Source organism: Acanthochromis polyacanthus, chromosome 22 (assembly GCF_021347895.1).
Source record: "Acanthochromis polyacanthus isolate Apoly-LR-REF ecotype Palm Island chromosome 22, KAUST_Apoly_ChrSc, whole genome shotgun sequence".
Lineage (NCBI taxonomy): Eukaryota > Metazoa > Chordata > Actinopteri > Pomacentridae > Acanthochromis > Acanthochromis polyacanthus.
In genome coordinates, this window is record NC_067134.1 from 15,361,456 (window position 1) to 15,377,961 (window position 16,506).

The window sequence follows — 16,506 nt, forward strand, 5'->3', positions numbered from 1 at the left end:
CCCTGGGTATACGTATCTTTGCGCATTTTTAAGTGGGTATACAGAAATTTGGAAAATTTTCTAGTGGTGGGGTGTATACCTGCGTATCACGTAGACTACATCACTGATCATAGCTACATGTATGACGTTTGTAGCAAAAAATAAAAATAAAAAACGCGTGAAAATCATTTTAATATTCAGAGTTAAGATGGATTAAATGCGCTGTCAAACAGCGCTGAGTGGAGCGGCTGACCGGACCAAGACGGCGGCCGTATTTCTCGCTGCACAGTACCCCGAGCAGCGTTGACCTGACCTGGCTTTGGTTTATGAGGTTGGAGTACACCCAGTAGAAAAAACTAGACTACACCACTGGTTATGACTGTCATTACTGTGTACACGACTTGCTTTGATTTAGAGTTAGGGGAAGTGCAGTGGGGGCAGGCAATACAATGAAAGTCAGTCTGTCTATGAATGCCAGCGCAAAAGCTTTATTGTGATGGGCAGGAGCTTTATTGTGCACTGGCAGGCTCCGAAGCCCCGCCCACCAATGAAACGGAATATTGAGTCGTATTTTCATTTTGGGGGTGAAAACGAAAAAACGAAAAAACGAACCGTTTCCTGTTTTGTTTGTTTTTTTGTTCAAAACGAAAAAACGAAAAAACGAACCGTTTCCTGTTTTTTTGTTATTGCTCAAAACGAAAAAACGAAAAAACGGCTTGATTTTTTGTTTCTGCTTGTGTGTTTTATAGCCAGGAATCAAACGGATAAAACGTACCTTGTCCCTATAATTATAAACTTGTAGTATATTGCTTTTTTAATAATTATTACAGCGTTCCTTGGGGGCTTATTTTGAAAATCGAAGAACCGGATGAGGGGGCCGCCAAATAATCCTGTCTAACTTGACAAGGTTGGTGAAGAAGACAACGTGGCTGGCGGGGTCCCAATACGCTTCTAGGCAATATTCTATAGGTCAATTAACGACCACTATATCCTTAACACTGTATAATTTAGGGGTTCTTTCTTCCTTTTTGCATTCCCAACGTCAATTCGGCCATAGACAGCGAGCTCGGTCGTGGATTCTAAACCATAATACGTAAGAAAATGTCCAAGTATTAGAAATGTGTTACCGTGTTAGTCCGTCGCCATTTATGAATGATTTTCCCGTTAGCAAAAGCAAGAGGTGGAACCGTGGCGGTGCAGGGGCGGGCTGAGGCTGTACGAGCAATTTACAGGGCGTGTAAGGAAGTTATTATCAACCAGAGAAGAACAACAGGCTCCTCGGTAGCACAGAGAGGATTTCGCGTTTTCAAAATGCCCGGAAAGAAAGTCTGCATCGTGGGATCTGGAAATTGGTAACTTTCCATCTTCCTATTTGAAACACAGTAGCTCTCCTTTTCCTCATTGTTGCTTAACTGGACACAGAATGAGTACGTTAGCAAATGTTAACCTATTGCAGTCACAATTTAATAATAATGCGCCTTGTTTTTGTTTTACTTATTACATGACAAAAGGGAACGGTGCAGCTGCTGTTGATATGGTTTGCTGTGTTTGTGAGAATTACCCATGTTCTCACAGCACCCTGAAGAACAAGCTACAACATGAACAGGCTCAGCTTAGATTGGAATGGAAGTCTGTATTGTTTCATATGTGCATGGCATGAGTCATAAAGACCATAATATCCTGTGTTGCCAAGGTTACAGGCTTTTATTTACAGACTCCCTATGTTTCTATGGGTTCTGCTTCTGAGTGATAATTCCTGAAAATGCCCTATCTGCAATAGGTTTTCTTTATGCACGCCCAACATGAGATGAAATGCTTGGTTTTCTAACTGTTCTGCATGGTTCCCGTTTTTTTCATGTTCAAATCATCCACATCCTTGCTCCCTCCAGGGGTTCCTCAATTGCCAAAATCATCGGGCACAATGTCAAAGCATCCAACCGCTTCGACCCAATGGTAAACATGTGGGTTTACGAAGAAATGATCAATGGGAGGAAGCTAACGGAGATCATCAACACAGAGCACGAGAACGTCAAATATCTACCGGGGCACAAGCTGCCCAAGAATGTGGTAAGTGCTCAGATTTAAGGCCGGTCTTGTTTCCAAGTGTTGTGCAATTCACTGCTACAATCCTGAAAAATTGTACCGTAAGAAATTACATAGATAAGAAAACTAAACTTTGACCCACATGTCTGGTGCGTCTTCGACTTCATCTGCCTTTGCTGCGTAACTGGATAGAAGACTGCTTCTACCTCTTATAAGTCGTAGAAATTGTAAAAAGTCTGATTGACCAAACAATCTAGAGAAAAAGAATGGCTAGTGTGAGAGACAGTTTTCACTTTACACAGTACAGTAGATGCTGGCCTACAAAAGCAAAACGCTACTCCTGAGCATTAGAAATCTAAATATTTATTCATTTATTTTGATTTATTTGCAATATACCAAGCATTTGTCTACATTTTTATATTATTTAATAGTATATAAATTTTATTATAACAGCAAGAAATCACTCCAAGAGCGCAGTACTCTACCACGGCTGCTCAGTCGATGCCGTGCCGCTATCCGGCAATGATACAGAAATCTTAAAGAAATCTGTGGATCCAGACTATGAGCTGCATCACTGCCAAAATCTAGTCAGGTGGTCCTCGTGTCATTTCTGACCTTCCCTGAAAATTTCATCCAAATCCATTTTTCCATTTTAGAGTAATGTTGCGCGCGGATTGAAGGACAGACGTATGCCGATCGTCACATAACTGCCATGTTCTTTGGCGAAGTAACAATTCTAAATTGTAAATTTCCCCTGTTGTGGAAGCAATAAACAGCGCTCGATTTAGACGGTCGCCAGGTCGCCATTTGCGACTAAAAACCGATTTTGGCGACCAAAAATGACAAAAAAACACGCTGGTTAGGGGCCCAAATATCTTGATTTGGGCTACTGACCTCCAAATCCAAGTTTCAGGGATGGCAATTTTCCGCGGATTTCCGCCGATTTAATTTCAAATTTGAACACTTTATTGTCGCTGATGTTAACGTCGTTAACATCGCGAGACTCCGTCAGATCCAGAACCAGCCCAGAATGTGGTGGCGGCATCCGGAGGACAGCACCAACTGAGCCTGAGCACCGCGAACAGAAAGCACCAAGCCACCGGAGCTGTCATTTTTAACTCGGCGGGTCTGTCAGCTGCTCTCCCCGACCACAGACTGCTCAGACTCCCCGGCTGGCTAGCTATCCCCCGCTAGCTGCTCGGCTAACACCTGCCGCTCCTCGCCGCTCATCTGCTCGGAACAAACCGCACCTGTTCCGGCTGTCAATGTCCCAGTCGCCCGCTAGGAGCTCCGGACAATCCACTGCTCATTCGTGGGTGACTTTTCACGGCCGTGGGGGGTTTTAAGGCACACTTTGCCCAGCGACCAGTGATAGCTCGGCGGCTCCAGCTAACAAGTTGACGTGGAGGAGGAACTGGATTCCCCCCCGCCCCCCCAAAAAAAAAAAAGTAGGATTAATTTTTTTTTGACCACTAAAAGTTGATTTTGGCTCCTAAAAATGTCTAAATTGACGTATGTTGGTGGCCCAAAAAATGTCATTTGGGCAACCGGACCTCTCGGCCTTAAATCGAGCGCTGAATAAAGGATTATATTGTCTTATTATTGTGAGGCCCTCGTGAAGTCGCACATGTAAGTAAGCTTCCAAAAAGCTGCAGTTGAACTTTAGTTCAAGGCAAATCTTCGTTTTTGAACTGACTTTTCATATAGAATCTATGTGTTTACATGCATCATAAGTTACCTGGTTAGCAACTTACAACAAAGATGCTGCTTGACTCTGTACTACCATCTGCTCAGCTCTGCTACATGTGCTGCAGACAGTTTTGAAAGTATTGTCAGCAATGAAGTCAGAGCTGTTTTGCTAGACCAATTATGTGATTGCACCAGTATTGGTCAGGCTCTAATATTTAAACTGTAGACATGTATTGTGTTCCACATATTTGCACGCTATGATCTAGTTCTGTGTCAACTTTGTCGTTAATGCCTCATCAGGTGGCTGTCCCAGACATCACAGATGCCATGAAGGGAGCAAAGATCCTCATCTTTGTGATCCCACACCAGTTCATCAGCAAACTCTGTGATCAGATGAAACCTCACATCACAGAGGGAACCATCGGGATATCGCTCATCAAAGTAAGATCCTGTGACAGTTTTTGTGTCATAGTTCAGCACAGTAAAAAGAGGAAACTGTCTGCTGACTTTGCTTCTTATTCTTCTGCAGTCACATCATCATATCATGGGATGTTTTAGTTATGCAATACAGAAAAAAATGCACACTTCCTGTCCAGACTACAAGCTATGGGTTTAAATATAGCACAAAAATTCACTGATTGTTGTCTTCCAGGGCATTGATGAGGGACCAGATGGGCTGACGCTCATCTCAGACATCATCCGAGAAAAGCTAGAGATCGAGGTCAGCGTCCTGATGGGAGCAAACATCGCCAGCGAGGTGGCGGATGAGAAGTTTTGCGAAACCACCATTGGTTAGACATGCTTATCTTAAGAATGCAAGTGCACATTTACTGCTACTGTTTGGTTACTTTCATTTTTGATGAACTGCATTCAATACAGGGGCAAAAAATGAGGCAAATGGCCTTATCTTCAAAGAGCTGCTGCAGACTCCCAACTTTCGCATCAATGTTGTCCAAGAAAGTGATACAGTAGAGCTATGTGGAGCCTTAAAGGTAAACAAAAAAGTACTTATATTGAATATTTAAGTTCCTATGCTGCTTTGATACAGATGTTTCCTGATATACACTACTGTTCATAAATTTGGAATTACCCAGGCACTTTCATGTTTTCCATGACAACTCTCACTTTTATTCATGTGCTAACATAATAGCACAAGGGTTTTCTAATCATCAGTTAGCCTTTCAACACCATTAGCTTGCACAATGTAGCATTAGAACACAGGAGTGATGGTTACAGGAAATGTTCCTCAGTAACCCTATGTAGATATTCCATTAAAAATTCCAGCTAAAATAGTCATTTAACACATTAACAATGTCTAGACTGTATTTCTGATTCATTTAATGTTATTTTCACTAAAAAACACTGCTTTTCTTATAAAATTAGTGACATTTCTACACGACCCCAAGCTTTTGAACAACGGTGTACATCATCTTATCTCTATATGTTCTGTCCCTTCTTTTGTTAGAATATTGTGGCAGTGGGTGCTGGCTTCTGTGATGGACTTGGTTGCGGCGACAACACTAAAGCAGCGGTGATCAGGCTGGGTCTGATGGAAATGATCGCCTTTGCCAGGCTGTTCTGCAAAGGCGAAGTGAACTCCACCACATTCCTGGAAAGCTGCGGCGTGGCCGACCTCATCACCACCTGCTACGGAGGGCGAAACCGTAAAGTGGCCGAGGCTTTTGCCAGAACGTCCAAGGTGAGAAGAGATAAGAATGCACAGTGTTTTGTAGAAGTTAACAAGTAGACGACAACTAACGGAAACACAGGATGTATAAACATGTAAATGGTAAACTCTTAAATGTTCTGGTGGGTTCACTTTAGGGCTGCAGCTATCAAATATTCTAATACAGGATTTCTGCAGGGCATTAAAAAGCATTAATCGTCATTAAGGTGATTTTGCGAAAATTAAAAAAGCATTAAATTTGATTCTCAGTTGCATTAAAAATTCTTTCCGCAGTTTTCAAGAAAACTTTTGACCCTCATGTCATCCTGTGGGTCAAATTGGCCCGTTTTAAAGTTAGAAAAGGTGGAAAAAATATTTTTTTCACATTGAAACTTCTGATATCCACATTTTCAACATTTTTGGGAAATCTTTGAACATTTTTTGGTGGGAAAAAAACAAATTCTAAAAAAAATGTTCCTTAAGAACATTCACAAAAAATCACTGGACTTTGATTGATTTTTTTTTGTGAATGTTCGTAAAGAAAATATTAGAAGTTTTACTGATATATATGTAATCACTTTATATATATTTAGGATTTTTTTGGAAGATTTTTATTCATTTTTTGAAAATATTTACACAAATTTTCTTGCCTAATTGGAGTAATTTTCTTTTAAATAAAACTTTTAAGGGACAATTTTAAGGAATTTTTGGAATTTTTTTCCTGAATGCTTTGCAAATTTTCAAAAAATTTGGGGAATTTTTTTTGCAGAATTTTTGGATTTTTTTTCAGACTAAAATTTTTCATTCAACCAAAATTCAAAGAGGTGCAGTCAGAGAAAATTTATCAAAGAAAAAGTCTGGAACATCATAACCTAACTTAAGTAAGTATGACTTATGTTGATGTAGCCTAGTGATTGTATCAAAGTGTGCTTGTAATCAGTAACTGACTGTCAAATACAAAACAATCAGTATGATTCAAAAACATTTTGACAATATTTATTGTTACTCAACATTTAAGTATACAGATATATAAGGCTGTTTTTATGTGTTGAATGTGTTTTTATGTTTAGTCTGTTTAAACTCCTGGTACTGCAGCTGATAGAAAAGTTTCTTAGTATTTATTACAGAGAATATTCAATCAGCAACATTAGTTTTACTTTGATTTGGGAACAAATTAAAGGGATTTCTTGCGTTATTTGACAGTGTCAGACCTACACGCACTTTAATACAATGTCATGTTTGAATATATGAAGTTTAATAGTTTTATTGTGTTGCTGTCAATTAGAAATAATCAGCTGCATTGAATGGTATAAATAAATGCATTATACTAGGGCTGGACCCGAATATCCGAATATTCGTTCGCTATGGCGATATCCGGATATTCGCCTCCCGGTCGGACGTTACCGGGCGGAACGAATATTCGGCGTTACTCTCTTCCCTTCGCCTTCATCCCACTTCGGCTCATCCCGCCATGTTCGGCTCATCTCGGCTCATCCATTCGTGTTTGTTACCACCACCCGAATGACCAGGTGGCTGCCGACTCTGACGTCACGCTTTACTTCGATGCATAAACACAAGACGAGATGCCGAAGACCTCCGCTGTTTGGGAATTCTTCAGTTTAACTCAAGACAAAATGAAGGCAGTGTGCAAAATTTGTGTCCAGGAGACCAGACGAATGGATCCAAATACTCAGGCGGGTCTCCTCCGGTCTGGAAGACCAAACGAATGGATCCGAATATTCGGGCGTCTCCGCCACCGCCACCGCCCCCTGACGTCACGAGCCGTAACGAATATTCGGATATTCGGCTTTAATGGGGCCCGAATATCCAGAGACCAGAAACCACTATTCGGGCCAGCCCTACATTACACACGTTTAGGACTTTTCTACCAGCAGTCCTGTTGTGAAGAAAACGAGTCAAATGATGCGTTAAGTGTCCTATTTTATTTTATCAATGATTTTAGATCTGGATCATTTTCTTCGATGCTACTCGGGTGTTTTAAAGACTGTGTAAGCTATGGTTTATTGAACATGTTACTTAGCTTATGACTACTCCTCCTTCCCTAGTCCATTGCTGAGCTGGAGGCAGAAATGCTCAACGGCCAGAAGCTTCAGGGTCCACAGACCTCAGCAGAAGTGTACAAGATTCTACAAAAGAAGGGCATGGTCAACAAGTGAGTCCCCAGTTTTAATGCGGTTGCTTTCAAATTTAGACTTCAAATTTTTCAACATGACGTGCATTTTTAGGTTTAGTTTTAGTATGACTACAGCTATCAAGTGTTTAGTTATTGTATTAATGGTTTTAAAACAAGAGCCACGAACATTCCAGTGCAAACTAGAACTGACAGGTGAGTCTTTTTTTTTTTTTTTTAGCGACCACAAAACGTGTGATTTCATGAAGCAGTTAATGAGTAGCATGTGACACAATAATGATTTCAAATTTGTTATGCTTTTCTTTTTTAACTCTATGGTTGCTTAACCCTTACAAGGCCATGTTTCTGGAGAAGTACATATACTAAAACCACCTAATCCATAAAAATATCGATCAAGTCTTGTAAGGTCGCATTGTCGTAGACGTTCGCCATATTGAATTTCGGCCGGTACGCGGCCCCGATAAGAGCTTCGTAATTGTGGCTTCATTGTAACGGCTCATATGGCTTTATCGTTTGAAATAAGCAAAGTTGGGGCCAATGTTTATATCTTACCATTGGTCGACTTAAACATACGGGTGTGTGGATATTTTATGTTAATTAGCAATCATAAACATTCACACGTGTTGAGCCGAGAATGTTCGGTTTCGGCTGTGTGTACGAGTAAGCGGGAACGAGTTTACTCGGTCCCGGCTTTTTAAGGGTTAAGGCTCTGTCATCTCAAATCAAAATGGGGATTTTGAAATCTAGAAATAAGCTGCGGCTCCAACACACGAACAGCAAAATAATGAACGCGGTTAAACAATTTAGATAATGTAGAAAAACAACATAAAGTAAACAAACGCTCTGCATTATTTTTAATATTGCTCCAACAGTTAGAACTGATCTAATAGCCTACAATATAAGAGACAGAAATGTCAGGTTTAGAGCAGAGCCACCTACATCAAGTCTTGACCCAGCTCTGTCACACCCATCTCTCTACATCAAACTATGAGATTTACTCTGTTTGGCCCAGCTGCAGTTTTACATTACTTCTGAAAAAAACAGTCACCACACCGGTTCTTCAACATTCAATCAGTCACTCTGCCCCACCTGTGCCAGGTACAACATTTGTTTGAACCTGCGATAAATACTTGTGTTTTACCTCAGCCCTCTATCTGTTCTTTGGAGTCCAGCCAGCTCTAGCTCCTGATATGGCAGCATGCTTCTCAAAGGACATCAAAACAATAGGTGTTGTTAAGCAACCAGGTGTGGCTTGAGGATTAAGGGCGACATTATGCAGTTGTAGGTAAAAATTTCCCCTCAGTGGTTTGAAGTATAAGTTATTACTCCGCCAAGGAAGGCGGCAGAGTTATGTGCCAATCGCCGTTGGTTTGTCTGTTCATCTGTTTGCAATTACTTAAAAAAACAGACTTAAAAAATTTGGATGAAATTTTCAGGGAAGGTCACAAGTGATTCATACATGAATTAAGCTCTTCTTTTCGTACACACAAAAACTGGGAGGAAAACTATGGGTTTTGTTGACCAACAGACGTGTTAGTTTTAATTTAGTCTTGAGCATCAAATCAGGGCTACACATTTTTGTTCAAGTTTTGGTACAAACAGCAGCCTCCATTAAAAATGTAGCTACAAAGAATTGTCGGTGTTACTGATGTTTGTAATAATACGGAAAGTACAAAGTGCACAGCTATAGTTTAGACACACAATATTTGATCAAACATTTATTACTGCAGGGGATTTTTAGTATAACCTGTCTCGGACAATGAAATATGGAAAGACAGTCTTTTTTTTTACAACTCAACAACTTGTACTTTGTTTGTTCTCGCTGCTATGTGAAGCATGGTGACTATAATTCCCAGCATTGGTCCACCTGCAGCATGAGCGGAGGTGTAATTAGAAGTGAAAACACCGGTGAGGGTGCACAGTGCGGTTGTAAAGCTATTTGTGCCACCGCAGAGCCACTTAAGTCGACCTCTTTGGCCTCGATCTGTGGACAGTGAATTTGCAGTGTCCTCGAATAAACGGTCCTCTAAAAGTTGAACCTGTCTGCTACTCTTTCCAGATTTCCTTTGTTTGCAGCGGTCTACCAGATCTGCTTTGAGGGCAAAGAAGTGAAAGAGTTCATCACTTGTCTACAGAACCACCCAGAGCATATGTAAAGTGTGCTAACACGGTTTACTCCTTCAGTACCAATTTACTACCACTAGAGGGTAAAAGAGATTCATCTGAGAGAAACGCACAATCCAGCAAAACTAATACAACCCAGGACACTTACTAAAGAATATTTTGTATTTGTGTCATTTCATAATGGAAGCTGCACTCTGTTGTCTAAACTTTGAAAGCATTTTAACCAGTTTTTCTTTTATTTTGTGAAATGCTCTATAATATTTAGGGCACTTGGGAACATTCTGAATAGAAAATTACACTTAATAAGCTGTAAAAGGAATCTTTCCGATCAGTTACAGGGGTTAAAATATCTTCCAAGGCTGACCACTCTGCTTGTAATCCTGCCAAAAGTGTCCTCATTTTTGTTGACTTACGTTTCACTATATGACGTGTTTGTGATCCCAAAATTACTACAAAAATAAAGCTTCTTTTTTTATGTGGAGTTGTTTTTTCTGTGTGTTTGTTTTTCAATAAATCAATTCATTCGACCTGGAAAACAGTTTGGGGTCATTCCGTGTGGTTTCACCAGATGGTGGTTGCCGCACCATTTTCAAATTAGTCCTAAATTTGCATGCCATTAGATGTTACATGTTACAACCAAAAGAACCTATACCTAAGTTATAACTTAGGTATACCTAAGTTATACCATTACACTTTTTGAAGGTAGTCACCTTTAACAACTGAAATTTCAAAAAGAACAAAGCATACATAATACTACCATTGGAATGACTACTACTTGTATCCCAATTTAAAGTACTGAAAAGCAAAAAACGATTTTGACATTACCCATGCCATTTTGAGTAAGAATATCTCAGTAACTACAAATATAACCCTGCTGCTTTTTTGTACAGTGATAGAAGACATATGGAACTGTCTTGTAGAAAAATTTGGGTTCTCCAGTACCTGTCCTACACTGAGATTTTTGCCACCAAAAATAGCCAATTAAAAAATCTCGTCCAACTTTGGGAGCTCATATTTTCCAAACTAAGGTCCCTAGAAAGCTCCAGTTTGCTAAGTTATCACACAAGTTTGTGTAGAATGGAACCCAGGGGTGTTAGAACACATCTGTGCAGTATTTCTAGTACTTTTAAGGTCCCAAACCCCACTCGTGAGTAGGTATCTCTTAATTTTTTAGCATTTTTAGCAAGCCCCCATGGCCTGCAGAGTGTAGGGAAACACCTGGGGATGTTTGTGGGGCACTAGCTACATGCAGAGGCCTTGTTTACCAACTCACAGCTCTCTGGTATTTCTAGAGGCTGACATAACCACTTAAAGATGCAAAAAAACGCTGGTGAGGCTTTTTATAGCCCAAATTCTGAAAATTTCAGACCCCCACAACTCAGAAACTATTTGAGCTACAGGCCTACAATTTTGCATAGAAGTACTTTTGTGACTATCTAATGGCATGCAAATTTAGGACTAATTTGAAAATGGTGCAGCAACACCCCCAAGGAATATCTGGTCATTTCACCTGGAATGACCCTTTGTTCTTATCATGTCCGAGAAACTGAGAAACGGAATCAGTCAAGAAGGCTTTGTCACGCTGGCATTCTGCAATTCAGTAAATATCAACTTTAATATTTCGTCACAAGGGGGCACACCAGTCCCATAAGAGTGTTTTGGTGGGATTTTTGCTGGTTTTGCTCTGTGACCTGTCTTACACCCATCTTGCACAGTTTGCTGAAATGGGAACTGGCTCTGAGAAGCTAATATTCACTCCTGTGTGATTGAGTTGCGTGTTGGATCCCACAGTCAGTCTGACGGCTGAAACTGATTCCCACGAGGGCCACAGTAACTCAGTCTGAGAAAGCGGATTAAAGAACAAACAGTGTCCTTGTCCCTCCATCTCAACCATGTTACAAGTCAGACTGATGAAACTTTTGATACTCCACCAAATGTCTGTCTCCATCTGTCTCCCATCGCATTTTTTGTCTGCATCTTTGTCTGAATCTCCTTACACTTTTTCTGTACTTGCATCCTTAAAATCTACGAAGTAACATGCATCACTGTACTGCATATGTAAAGGAAGAAGCCAAACAAATACAACTGAGGTCTTTTGTTAGCACCTCTTGAAGCCGTGGTTAGGCATAGTGGTGTTTTGAGCAACATGTTAACATGTTTTTGAATGACGTTGCTATCATGTTTACATTCAGCATTTTCATGTAAAAGATGGACATTTCAGAGTCTAAAAAGTAACAGAAGGTGCTGGAAACATTTCTCAGAGATTTTGGTCCATATTGACATGATAGCATCACACAGTTGCATCCATGATGCCAATCTCCTGTTCCACTACATCCTAAAGGTGCTCGATTGGATTGAGATCTGGTGACTCTGGAGGCCATTGGAGTACAGTGAACTTATTGTCATGTTCAAGAAACCAGATTGACATGATTTGAACTTTGTGACGTGGTGCATTATCCTGCTGGAAGGGGGCACTGGAGTCTATCCCAGCTGACTCATGGTGAAGGCAGGGGGCACCTGAACAGGCCGGGATGCAAACGGAGGATTGGGCTTTTTCAAGTCAACACAGCACCAAAGCCTATGGGATTATTCTTGGCATTCTGATATTTTTCAACAGCTGATCGCAACTTACATCTTTTGAACATTTCTCTATACGTTTTGAGTCAAATGGCTTGATCCTAAATCAGCTAAGAACCATTTTAACCTGCAATACCTGCCCTCTCTTCAACTCGGTCATCATCATCAACATCAAAAGGGTTCAATGGAAAGCTCAGTCAGGGTCACAGAGGAGGAGCTTCTTCAGGTTCCCATGGGAAGGCTGGGTATCGCAGGTGGATGTCCTGTGCAGTGAGACAGACAGCTCTTCTCATCCCCGAACAGCAACTGTCATCGGTGGGTTTTTTGAGAGAACCCTGAAACCCTGGTGGTTTGACACAAGCCCAGATTCTCCGTTTCAAAGCAAAGGCCCACCTTCAGATGAGACCCAAGCTTGAAAGAGGAGCTTAATCACCACGGTAACTTGTCTGTTCCATGCACACACATACACTGTCCTGAGAGTAAGAGGCCCATTGGACAGCAGGGGATAACCGCATAGCAACATGGATTGAGGTCAGTGTTGTTTGCGATTTACATGTCCTTTTCTGCCTCATAGCCACATATATGAGTTGTCTTTTAAGCTGCACCAAAAAATGTTAATCATGAACTGGGCCACTGTGGAGAAAAACATCTGATCATTTAAATCCTACATATTTAAAGTGTGTTTTGACTTTGATGTGAGGCATCCGAACAAGAGTCCATCCATCAAGAAGACTGAGGTCAGCTTCTGTCCAAAGTGAAGAAATGTAAACTTTCAGCACCTCTAAAGCTGCCTCGTAAACACACTGTATATCTTTTGTTTATCTTGTGTGGAAGGTGGAATGTAGAGGCCGCAATTTGTGGTTTTAGCGGGAGTCGCATGCTCAAGTTAAATTACAAAGGGACGAGAAGCAGTCCTCACAAAAAGACAGTGGATTTCCCAGAATAACAGGAAAGCGATGTAATATTTAAATTTTGGAGCAACACAAGGCAAAGTTATCTTCATCTCCTTTCTGATAAGGTGGATGCAGTAACCTCTGGGACAAAAGAAAAGCTGAATTCAATTAGATCACTCTCAATTCAGGAGGTGGTGGAGACCAAAACAGAGCTTAAAGATGAGAGAATATCAGACTTACATCCATCAAGCAGATAGAATCATAAAATGAACTTGCTTTATATTTCTTCAGTGTATAACAGGCATAATATCTGGGAAGATAATAGTTCAAACAGTGTTAAATCTATATTTCTAAACCCTGCACATACCCGACCATTATGACAAAAGTCTTACTAGAAATGCGTTTTGCTACTAAATTCAATAAAGCTATGCTTATGTCGGTTTAATCTCTATATCTGCGTGACTCAAAAACATATTAAGACACTCTTCAGCACAGATCTGATTTATGAGGTGTTGCGAGAATGGGCTGTTACTCACAGTTGGCTTATCACACCTGTGTCTCACATGGAGGAATGTGGATCAAAACTTCTCCCTTGAGCACTCTAGGCCTTTAAATTTTTATTAAATATCTGGGCCACCCCAGGCCAGACCACATGGTTCACACTTTTAGATTTATGGCACCCAAAGAAGCTCTGTAAAAACACACACATTGGCTAATAGATAACTCACAATATTACCTAGAGGCGATCAAAGCCTCGTTATTATATTTAGACTGTGCTGAATTTTACCCATACTTTTTATTTTATATGTGTGTTTAACACGGTGGGGTGAGCCTATCCTACATCCTAAGCTAATTACAGGCCACTGATCCCGTCAGCTGTCTCCACCACACTCTTTTTACATGTCAATGACAGCCAAATGGGACCTCATATCCTTCCTCGAGTTCACACAATGCCCTCATTGAAAACATAAGCGGTGGAGAGAAAACCAGAACAGAAAACGCAAAGGATGCCACTCCTCGTCCCAGCTGGCGCTAGCTCAGTGGCAAAGGGCGCAGAGTCTTGTCCGTGAAATAATAACCACTCCTACTCCTCTTCTCAAATCCTCCTCCTCATCCTTCACCTCTGCCCGGCCGTCTTCATCATCGCCTCGGCCTAATCTGGGCACGTTCAGGGGGACGCACACCCAGACTCCTCTTTTGTGTTTGCCAGCGCTCTGAAGAGGGGGAAAGAGAAGCAGGAGGGTGTGTGAGGGGGAGAAAAGGGGGTGGAGGTGAAGGCAGCGGTGCCTGTGGTTGCTTCGATTTGTCTTTTACTTGTGCAGTCCAGGGGGGGAAAGAGGAGGAGAACTTGGCAGGAAGCCTGACTGTGGCACTGCATACAAACACAGGGGCGAAAACACAAGCCCCGTTTGTGTAGGTTCGTTCGACTCTCCCGTCCTCTTACCTCAGGCAGAGTGGGGAAAAATTGCACGAGACAGCCATAAGATGCGATCCGCTCCTTGCTCCCTCTCAGCCATCGATCCTCCAAGAGAGCCAGAGGATGGACGAGATGAATAAATGCAATCCACATCAGGAAATTACTGACAATAATTCAATGAGATTAATTTAATTTTTGCAGTAAAGACTTGGCAGGAGCCCCAGCCTTGTTTGCTGCTTCAAAAAGGCCCTGTGATTAAATATAAAATGCCATCAGGCTTTACATGATGCTACAAAAAGCATCAGGAGAGTAACCACAATTCATCACTACAGTCTGACCAGACAAAGAGCTGACACGGACAAAGCTGTATAATGTCTTTTTCCTTATTTTGCTTCGATTCCTGTTCATCTAAATCTCCTCAGGTTGATCTCCTGTGCACTTAGACTAGCTGACATCAGCGCAAGCATGACGGCTCTGTCTGATTTGTGGAAGTTGGAATCTTTACCGTATGTACTGCGCTCGTCTCTCTCGGGTCCATGCTTACATGCACATGCAGATGCTTTCTGGGGCTGCTGATGTGGAAGGGGACATTACCAGGTTCCCAGTGCAGCTGCAAATAACACCAAAGTGGCATACCAGCATGTCAGTGTAGCGTGGGCTATTCATAAAGCCACTTCCTGCTCCTCACAGCAAATGTTCACAGGGGAGACTTGAACCGGCCGCCTCTGCCCAATCAGATTCGATATGTCTCGCGGCATTTTGTAAAGTGAGCCACTTTGCTATGAGTTCAGTCGTGCATGGTGTTTTATCAGCATCATTTTTTAAAGACTGTCATGTCAAAAGCAAACATCAGAATTGCTTTCTACCTTCTGCCTTGTACTGTTGGATGTAGGCCTCTGGGATCGTCTGGTGTTTCAATTACGGACGTTTGCAGTAAAATACATTCGGTATGTCCCATTGATAGGGGACAGTTGGTGCAGGTACACCAAAGGAGCTGTAAGTATTGCAGCACGCTGCTGAGCTGACTGCTTTATGATCGCTCTGGTCTTAACCGCAATTGCTGGTCGTGATCCGAAGGGAAGCATTGTGGTTGAATCAGAAAGCAGCATAACATGTCTGGGAAAAGACCTACTGATAATGAAATAGGTGTTTATTTCACTAAATCTGTCTTACCGACATAATCACATCTGTTCTTTTAGTTGCTGTTTGAACTTTTGAGAATGTCTATATTGCTGTATAAATAAAACTTTACAGTATCTTACAAGACATCCTAGCCCAGGGTATACTTGTGTTAACAGGGTGTGTGTCCACTCAATAAATCAACTAGTAAAGATTTTGTGGTTCGTGGATACTCTTTTTTTAGCTTGTAGTTGTGTAACTTCAGCAACACAAGGTAGCTTCCTAAGCTCATCACTCATATGAAGTCATATTTACAAGCTATAGTACCAAATTCATCATATATTGTGAAAATGTGCCCTGTGTATACCCTAACCCTAACCCTAACCCAGAATTAACTTAAGGACCATTTCTTTGTACACGGCTTTATTACAAAAGACACCTAATTCAGATATGCTCTTGCATATCCTTGAATTGAATTCAGACTGTAATGGACTGATATCCCAGCTTCATGAACTTATTAACTATATTAATCTGTCCTCTGTGGGTAAAGTGCCTGATCCTGGAGTAGTTTTAACAGATGAAGACTCTGTCTTACACTTGTGCACACATCATCTACTTCTACTAAAAATGGCTTAATACAACTGAAAGCAGTACACACAGATCATTTAACTAATGCTAGGTTGTCAAAGATTTATCTGAACATTAAGCCATCAAGCCCTCAATATAGAGGCCAGCCAGCAGCCTTACTGCACATGCTGTGACTGTGCCCGAATCCCTCCATCTTCTGGATAAGTATTTTTAAAGCTTCCATTGAGATACTTGAAATCCAATTTCCCCTTGACCTAGT

The 16,506-nt window shown here is 41.3% G+C and overlaps 1 protein-coding gene across 1 annotated transcript; it reads left to right on the forward strand.

Annotated features, from left to right (window-relative positions):
• The first annotated feature begins 864 nt into the window (after positions 1-864).
• LOC110963698 (glycerol-3-phosphate dehydrogenase 1-like protein) lies at positions 865-10,134 on the forward strand. Its single transcript, XM_022212158.2, has 8 exons — positions 865-1,331; positions 1,869-2,046; positions 4,012-4,152; positions 4,364-4,502; positions 4,591-4,703; positions 5,177-5,410; positions 7,444-7,550; positions 9,589-10,134. The coding sequence occupies exons 1-8, from the start codon at positions 1,132-1,134 to the stop codon at positions 9,683-9,685; spliced, it is 1,209 nt and encodes a 402-aa protein (XP_022067850.1). The 5' UTR covers positions 865-1,131; the 3' UTR covers positions 9,686-10,134.
• Positions 10,135-16,506: the final 6,372 nt, after the last annotated feature.